General features: G+C 39.4%; 1 protein-coding gene across 2 annotated transcripts in view; it reads right to left on the minus strand.

Moving 5' to 3' along the window:
* Nucleotides 1-3,702: 3,702 nt before the first annotated feature.
* Nucleotides 3,703-9,758, minus strand: part of LOC131884007 (uncharacterized) — an 11,755-nt gene continuing 5,699 nt past the window's right edge. Inside the window, exons 2-4 of one of the 2 annotated variants that reach the window (XM_059231630.1) lie at nucleotides 4,971-5,143; nucleotides 4,603-4,908; nucleotides 3,703-4,538 (exon numbers count right to left, since the gene is read on the minus strand). In XM_059231630.1, coding sequence (XP_059087613.1) covers nucleotides 3,943-4,538; nucleotides 4,603-4,908; nucleotides 4,971-5,143 — 1,075 coding nt within the window. In that variant the 3' untranslated portion in view covers nucleotides 3,703-3,942. Of the gene's footprint in view, nucleotides 4,539-4,602; nucleotides 4,909-4,970; nucleotides 5,473-9,758 lie in introns of those variants that run through there. The other variant, XM_059231631.1, reaches the window with a different exon arrangement.

Here is a 9,758-nt window from a genome sequence, read left to right on the forward strand (position 1 = left end):
TGACTTACGTCATCAATCTTAACAGACTCGTCATTAGAACAATGAGCTGTTTCTTTCGAATTCGGTGGGATTGAAAACACACTAGAGAACTGCTCTCCAAGCATGCTAGCCATGGCCTCTGCATTATTAATGGCTTCCACATCAACCTCAGAAGGTCCAACAGGGTGTTTCATTTTTCTCTTAGAGTTCGCATATGAGAAAAAAGCCTTTGGATTCGACCTGACCTCCTGAACCACCTTACTCTCAGTTTGTAACTGGTCATTTTCGGCGGAGGCCATAACCTTACCCTGAATTACGTCCAACTAATTTTGGAGACTACCCATAATTACTAGACTCGAAGTGCTCTTCAGCCTTTTTGCTAGATTGCAACTCTTTTTGAACAAAGTCTTCCTATATTTTGGAATTTTTGTCCGTGTCCCACCTTTCGGAACACATTTAGGTATTGCTAGATTAGAGCAAACTTCTCAAAAGCTGAAGCTAGTTCGCCAATCTTTGCATCTATGGACGATTCCTGTTTCAGATTGAAACCAGGTCCAGTTATTGCAATGATTCCCCTGACCAAAAAAACAGTCGAATGATATTGCTGAGTCCACAAATTTCATTCACATTGTTAAATAAGCTGTATCACTGATAGACCATGGCATTGAATTTCCTTTGATGTTCGTTACTGCTGGCCTTATGATCTAGCTTTTTAGGACACCTTAACACCTAGGTTACTACTTCCAGATGGTTGGCGGGGAAGTGCCAAAAATGTGCTCAAACACGCCAAATATGGAAGAACTGACAAAAGCACGTACAATTGTTACTTGAATAAAAGTGGCGAAGGAGCACAACAGAGTATCTCTAAAGTTGGGCCCAGGTGTACAAAAATAGCGAGATGGAGGTTATTTCAAGGCCGGGAATATCCCAATTTTGGTCAAGGATCAAAAGCCGAACAATTCTCTTCATCTGGCTGTATCATATTACACAAATTGTCATTGAAGCCCAACCACAGAACTCTGCATTGAAAAAGCCATGATGTGCAATCGCTCATCCAGACAGACCAGTAGGGGCTTCACCTTGTCCGTCGTACTCAACAGTTGCCCCACCTTCTGCCATCGTGTAGTGGCATGTATTACTGCCAATTGCAGAGTCATTCAAGTTTTCTTATTTTACAAAGATCACATAATATGATTTCCATAATAATATTTTCAATACATCGGTTCATTCTGACGGCGATTTGACGGTTTCAAGCTTTTTGATTTTGAAATTCCCTTCTTTTTGACGCATGGGGTATTAACAGATTATCCATTTGTATTAGCAGAAGTTGGGGTCGGAATGGTATGAAGTATGAAGCAATCTGAAAGGAAGTAGTTGGATGCACAGATTTACGCAGATCCGATATACTGCCCAATTTGCTGGATAAAAGGCACCCGGGACCGCCTATTGCTGGGTGCCAAGAGAGTTTTCCGATTTACTGGATTTGGTACGGAAGCAGGCGCAAAACTTGCGACAGAGTTTAGCATCCTAGCCATACCTAGCGTAGAAGCAGCAAAGGAAACTGCCATCCTCCTGTCTGTATCCGCCATTGGAATCTCGTTTACCAATTGCAGCGTGCGTGGCACCTTTTTTATAGGCAGCCAAGATCTCACAAGCCTCACGGACCTCATCCGGCTCAATGGCTCCGGTATCATCAATGTGGCTGATGTGCTGAACAGGAGAAGATAGCGCAGAATCCACCTGTCCTTGGAGAATGTGAGAAATTTCATCATCTGCTTTCAGTACCTTGGACCGAAGGTCACCATCCATGTGTGAAATGTGCTCTTGCATAGACGTGGGCAGTTTCATGAAGAAGAGTTCATGGAAAGCTTCAGAGCAATGTGCCGCTTGAATATCGGGCCACATGCGCTCCGTGAAGGCCACAAGCTCAGACGGAGTTCTGTCGCCTAATTGACATGGCAGGCACTCTTTGAGTCCAACCGCGTTTGATTTTGTCGTTTGGGCGAGGAGCTCCTCTTTGACAGTTTCGTACGGACGAGAAGAACCCGGGGTTTTCACCCGCCACGCCATAAGCTCAAAATGGCGCTGATCAAGATGTTGGAGTACATGTTGTAGCTAAGTTTCGCTGAGAAATACGACTGGTGGTGAATGTGGTTTCTACGCGGGCAAACCAGAGCTCCGGATTAAATGACATGGATGTGAATGAGGGAAGCCGCATTGATTGCATGCAAGGCCTCAGCAATAGGGCTAGTCAAGTCAACGCGTTCATGGACAACTGACGTTATTCCATGGAGTAAAATCAAAGACAACATGCCCAGCCAAACCGCACTATGCATGCATTGGATTTTGACATTTTTTCCATTTTACATGCTTGTCTAGGCAATTAGCATTGTGGCATTGAGCCCATTTGATAGTGCGTTCACTGATTAACACCAAACATGCTCATTTAGTAGGGTTTTGCAACACAACTCGCTCAAAATCACTCGATTATTGAAAATTCAATGGGCGAATGGTGCGAGTTGACTGTGATGTTTGTCTTAGATCTCTCTCCCCAAAATGCCCAAAAATCAGGGTGCCGGACCACATTTTTCCTTGATTTTCCTTTAGTTGACATGGCTTATGCTCGCAACATAGATAACTATGGCTCGTAAGGTCTTGGTCAGCCATAATGATCATGATGAACGCTGCTTCTAGAGATCACGTCTGGGTCACCAATGTGATCATAGCTTAACTGATATTTGAATATATGATAGAGGATAATCAAGTTAAACCTTATTCTCGTGTATTCTGACGGCTCTGGTAACTCTGTGCTTAGAAACACATGCTGTGACTAAAATTGCCACATAAAAAGTTCAAATGTATGAATAACGAGTTCAAAATTGCATCCATAGAACTTTCTAAAATCATGGATGTGATCCCTACGTAGAACTTTTACTTTTGCCAATATTTTTTTTCTTGGTTTGCTTTTCTCTGGCATCTCTTACCACTACTCGGAATCCCCAGCATTATTGACATGAAAGATTATATTTCATCTACATTGTTTGTTACCACTTAATATTTGAAATTCATATTAAATTCAAAAGATAGTGGACAGCTTTAGGCAATGCGATATCACAAGAAAAAACGTATGTAATCTGTGCTTATGATTGGTTTAATGTATTGCTGACAAATCCGGACAGCAAACGAGTAGAGGATAAGAGTCAAAAACTCTCTGAGGTTTGATGGTCTGACTCCAAAGACCTAAATCAAACATTCCATGACGACCAAACTGAAAGATCTGCCGACAAATCCTCAAATTTTGCAACTCTAGTCACCGATATTGAGGATCTTGTGTGCATATCCCGAGTTTGAGAACGTCAATGTAGTGTTCACTTTGACGTTCTCAAACTCGGGATATGCACCCAAGATGAACCCGAGTCAAGCCACAAATGAATGAAGGAGATGCCAATGTCCTTTTCTAGGTCAGTGAATATTGTGCAATTGCCTATCGAAGAAAGTGCCATGCTGTGAATGTTTTTCCTCACTGGTAAAGTCAAAGACCCCACCTGACATCGATTCTCTTGATCAGGATAGCCTTGAAGAAACTGAAAAGGAAAACCCTGCCATTCTAATGGAGACTGTAATGAAAGGTGGCCTCAGACAATTTTTTCGAGGTGTGCTTTCATGCTTGGAAGGTGATGGCCAAAAATCAAGGCAGTTCTAAGGTTGAAGGTGATGTTCCTCTCACTCAGTGCCACTAGAGATGTGTTGGTAGCAACATTTCTCAATCTTCTCGAGGGCATGGGTTGTTGTAACAAGTTTCAAATGTGAATTTCAAGCAACAAAAAAGTCAACTATCTTAGACAAGCTACTTATGAACATGTACAATTTTGAGAGCTATTATTAGTGTTGTATCCTCGAAACACATAAGAAAAGTGTCCAAAGTGTTATTATAGCAGGACATGAAATTAGATAACAGTCTTGTTAGCTTGGAATCCAAATTGATGATTCAATGCTTATAACGCTTTCAATTTCACCAATTGTAGGCAAACTCTCAATTTCGTGCCACACTGGAGTCTCTCCTTCCTTGAATTCCAGAAATCGGTTGTTCTTTCCATCTTCAAATTCCCCGCCCATTATAAAAAGGCGACCATCCGAAACACGCATCCTCGGTCTAACACATTTAATGGGGAGATCCCATTCTGGGGTCAAGTTCCAGGTGCCAGAATAAATGTCATACACTCCGGTGATTCCAAAGGCATCAATTGGACTGCCACATGAGGATTGACATTTTCCCCCGGTGCAAATCACCACTTCCTTTCCGTTCAACAAAGTGTGCCTGGCACACGCCACCAATGCCACTCTTTCAGGATGAGTATCTATTGTGGACCAGGTTCCATTGACAAGATCGAACACTCTAATATTCATTTGATATTGCCCGTTCATGGTGCCTCCAACAATAAGGACTTGCGAGTCCGAAATTGGAGCTACACCAAATTTGTTCAAAGGGTGGGATAAATTAGGGCCCAGAACCCATTGACCCTCTGGAGAAAAATATTCCGTCGGCGAATATGTCCTTCCTGAAAATAGTTACGCACGGCATTGAACTTTTATGCGCCTGATTCGCGTAATTTTGTTCACTACCTGCTGCAAAGCCTCCAATAACCCAGAGATTGTTGTTGATCAAGCCCACTTGGTTATAGTCAAGAGTTTCCTCATGCCTACTGAGTAATGCAGGTGCATCTTCCCATACCTCCGAGCCATATACCCACTTGTTGCATTTTTTCGATTTTACAGCACACATCAAAAGACCCCAATCGAATGAATGATGAACAGGAAATGATTCCGATTCTACAGAACCCGGTATCCTCAAAAATGTCGCGATCGGATTGGGAGACGAAAAGTGCTCCGAAAAGCTCGATGACTCCGTTAATATGGCAAATCTGGAAACTGCAACGGTCTCATTTATGGATATAACTCTAAAAATGTTTCGTATTCTTCCAAAGATGTACCTTTTTCCACGTGACCTCTCTTGAGCCAAAATCGAGTGATATTTTCAGGAGGCCCAACAACGATGGCGTCTCCTGGAGCAGCCTCTAAAGTAGTGCACGTCATTGTTTTTGAGTCCCACTTGTATCCAAAACATAAATCGGACAAGCATCTTATCGAGCACTCGGGGACAGTTCTACAACCAAACAAGGTTGATGAGTGTTTAAGTAAATTTGAAAGTATATTTGCTGTTTTGACAATCAAGTCTTTCTGTCATGATTTTGGGTATAAATTTGACTCTCAGCATAGCAAGAGAAACCATCCGCCATTTGCTTAAACAAGATGAAATGGATCTCTCTTCTCACGTGGCTCGAAACTAATTTTCCCGTCACCAATGAACGCAAAGTACATGCCCACGCATCTAATGTTTTGATTCAAACTCATGCTTTGAAAAAACTCTGTTGTCACAAATAAAATCGGTGCATTCAATAGTTATCACTTGTTGCATAGTGTATTCAAGTTAGGACTTCAAAAAGTCGAGATGGTGAACATCTTATTTTCGTTTACTTTTTCATGTCATCTCGTTTGGAGAGAAGTTAGTGAGGCACACCATCTTCTCTTCAAACTCAATAGCCTGAAAGAGTGAACTCGCAAAAGGTGTCTTAACTAGAGCAGGGACTCTAAAGAGAGGAAACGACACGGCTTTCCCCTCACCGCCAACTTAGGCCATTGCGTTGAATCAAGACAGTAACTCTAGTACCAATAAAACGAGATTATCCGTACTAAATAGTACATTAAAGTGTTTTAATTTAATAATGATCTCCTTGATATACAACTCCGTCCAAATACTAAATATTTCTTTTTTAATTTTGAAAGTCAGAAGAATATATGAAATACCCAATAACATCAAATTAATCAAAAACAATCAAATTGTCTTTCAAATTAAAAACACGCATAGATAGAAAATCAACAAGAATCATTTGATTAATTGATGAGGAACTTGCACTAACAAAATATAAAAGAAATGCATGGAATAAGCAATAAAAGTGCATGTACATAAATGTTAACATATTAGAACATCTGGGATGGACAATTGATAATTATGTCTTAACCCACACATTTGACAAAAAACATCAGGCATTGGTGAAAAATGAATGAGTTATCTTTTTGTAAAGTTTAAATTTCTACTTATTAGGAAGTTTGCATAAAAGGCAGGCATTATTTAAGGGGCACAGGGTAATACCAAAGTACAGTAGACTAGATCTCAATTTGAATTTTGGGCTCCAATAAATTGTTTTTCTTGCAAAAGCATCCAAAATACCAAAATAGTCAAAGAAAACAAGTGCCATATCTCTTGAAATTATTATTTCATGATTATGAAGCATCTACATGAGTTTAAAGAACAATTTGTAGCTCAGAGCTACAGTATGTCTACTTTTGGATTGAGGGCCATTCCTAGAGTGAGAACCATAGTTTCATAACAAAAGCGTCAAATTACTTGAAATTTGATCAAGATGTTTCTGAAACAATTGTCTACAAATAATATTATTGGCAAAACAGAATTGATTGATTGTGCTTCAAGCTAATTCTTGCTTTATCAAGAAAACCTAATTAGCACTTTTTAGTTGTTGTACTTTAAGACATGTTTAAAGTCATTTTGAGTTTATCTAAATGCCTGGTTTTAAGCACATACCATCAATGGTTACAAAAATGATATTAGTCTCATATTTTGTTCAATAATTATACCAATACTTGACATTCAAAAATGTCAGCCGCGAAAGTTTAGGCCTTACTTGGCGGGAAAGGTTTCGTGATCACAAAAAGTGGCATTTCCTTACTTTAGTGTCCTTGACTAGAGCTAAGTCAAGGACTTCAAGAGATGACCTTATCATGAAAAAAGCTAATCAGGCTTTGACAAAGATAATCAAAATCCTTCGAACATTTCTTAGATCGCAACACCATAAGAAACTACGCGTACTTTGAATTTACTACTCTACTTAATTCAAGCTCAGAAGTAAAACTCATCCGCCAAAATAAATACAATGAAATGCCGAAATAGGAACCTCCAAAAATTCACGCAAGAAAGTTCTTTTATTTGGATTGTTCCTAAAACTAAACTCTAGTTTTTCTGGAGGAATATGATTAGGGGTCGAGCGAGAAAATATTTGATCCTCTTGGGCAAAATATTATTTTCTGATATGTCCAAATGGCTCCGAATATCATCTGCCTTTCTCTCAAAAGTGCAAAATGTTACTTTATATTTTGCACTTCGAACCATCAAAACCTTGTATTTATCCATTTCTAATTCAATGGATTCACTTGCGTGTTCAAATGGGAGTATGCACTAATCAAAAGTAATGAAGAAAGAACTACGAATGTTAATTTCAAAGTGATAATTTAGCACTTGACAAAGTTAGTTTTTAAATCTTTTATCCCTATCACTGGTCCCTTGTAACCTAAAGTAAAAATAATGCTTATTTTTGAATTTTTGCTTTGCTAATGCGAATCTTAAAATACTTTACAAATTATCATCAGGGCCAACTGGAAACTTTGCATACCACAAAGATCGTACCTTAGGTTAGAATAATCAACTTTCCAATGTTGTGGAATTATTTATGAAGGTCTTAAAAAAGATAGGAAAAGTTTATGCAAATGTGCTTAGCCTCTTTTATACGGCGTTACAAAAAAGACCAAAACTTTGACAGAAACACTTGCTCTTTACTTGTGCAACATTTCATTGCTATTTTGTTAATCTACTTTTTTGGACAGAAACAGCTTGCTAACCTCAAATAAAATCGACCATTTTTGAAAAAAAAAAACCGGTCTTTTGCTTATGTCTAGCATGGAGGAGATAGCGGCAAATGTTGAGCCGGCTGATGTGTTACAACTTCGAGTTTCAGAGGAGATGCTCACTGGTTCTTGCTCTTATGTTATCGTACTTGATGCGTTGCATCTCGGATCAGGGCAAATTTACTCACGATTCAAATTAGCTCACGTTGTTCCAATTTATAAAGGGGGAGATAAGACGCTCTCCAGTAACTTCAGGCCGATTTCCCTCACTTCGAATATTGCGAATGTGTTTGAGAAGATCATGAAGTCCAAACTTGTTGAATTTCTTGAGGTCAATGAAGTCCTTCCTCCTAGCCAGCACGGGTTCCGAGCACATTTTAGCACGGTTACCCAACTGATTGAGCATTTAGAGCAGGTCATTGAGGGACTGGAAAGACACGAGTCAGTTGGTGTTGTCTATCTTGATTTTGCCAAGGCCTTTGAGAAAGTAGATCATGGCCTTTTGCTTAATACACTTCATGACATTGGCATCCAAGGCAAGGTTCTCAATTGGATAAGAAGCTTCATTCAGGATAGCAAGCAAATTGTTAAGGTTGAGGGATCCCTAAGTGACATACATGATGTCAAATCAGGTGTTCCCCAGGGGTCCATCCTAGGGCCTCTCCTTTTCATAACATTCTTTGCCCCACTTCAAAAGCTTAGTATTACTGCCAGTCTCTCTTCCTATGCTGACGATACAAAGATAATTTCTGGTAGAAATGGCCAAGACTCCACTAGCCTTGCAAAGGACCTAGATATAATCTACTCTTGGGTTGCTGAGAGTACAATGACCTTTGAGTCAACTCCTTTGAATAATCCCACTCGTAGATAATGGAGGTAAAGACATTGAGCAGGTATTTTCATTTTAATAGTACTGGGGACTACATTTCGTGCAGCGGTTAGAAAAGCCCGTGAAAAACCAAACCAATAAAAAAACATTTCCTCTGAAATATTACATTGATTTCAAAAAAGTTGAAATGCTATTTTACTCTAGTCATTTCGACTTCTTATCTCACCGGATTTTCGGACCAAGGTGTGAATTTCTCTGTTGCTTCTTGGTTGCTGTGCTCGTGTTGTGTTCGTGGTGTTTGTGGGTGGATGAATAAATGGCCATTTATTAATTAAATTAGGTTTGTTTTTTCACTGGTCTTTGGTAAGACGTAATTAACTAAAGATTTAATAAGTTTATTCCCATGTGTACCGATCAAAGTTTGTTCTTATGATTGTGTTAGTCATTGATAGTCATCAATCATTGATCACTAGTCTATGGATTTTTTTGTTCTATAAGTTTGTTGAGTCTATTTCGGTGTTTTGAACTGTTTACTTGGTTTAGGTTCTTGAATCCTTGCTTTTCTCTGTTATTTGTCTCTTGATTACTATCTCTCTCCTGGTTTCCAATGTTCAGTTTGAGGTAAGGCAGTTCATTGCTATTTTGTATTGTTGTCCTGTGTCTCAAGCCGACTTTAGTACAGCCTTTTTAGATTTCTTTTCCTTGGTCTCTTGATCTCACTGATCAAGCGTTTGAAATTGATATTCCCTTGGTATTCACGATGGAAGCCATACCGGGAAAAGTCAGTAAAGAGCCTAGACAATGTTTGGACTTGGTCTTGGCAGAGAAGGATCCTTCCTTAGTCAATAAGCCTTTTATTTTTGAGGCTTTTGTTGTTTGGTTCAATTATACCAGGGTGTTGCTTTAATAATAGGCTCACCCAGTAGTTGAGAAGTCGACTGATTTGTCCAATGTAAAGGTTAAGGTAGTACTTACAATTGAAATTGAGCAGAAAAAGACAGTTGTAGAGATAACCGTCTGTCCTGTTTACCGGAAGTGTCAGCCTTGTCGTGAAGAAGGAAAAAGCTGTCAGTTTGACCACACTGAATGGTGTCAAAAACTTGTCAAGTTCGGCCTTGAGAAATACAATAAAAAGAAGGGATGTTCAAAGACTAAAGACGTGCTTTAATGTACGGTGTACCTCCATCCACGT

The sequence above is a fragment of the Tigriopus californicus genome, chromosome 7 (assembly GCF_007210705.1).
Source record: "Tigriopus californicus strain San Diego chromosome 7, Tcal_SD_v2.1, whole genome shotgun sequence".
NCBI lineage: Eukaryota > Metazoa > Arthropoda > Copepoda > Harpacticoida > Harpacticidae > Tigriopus > Tigriopus californicus.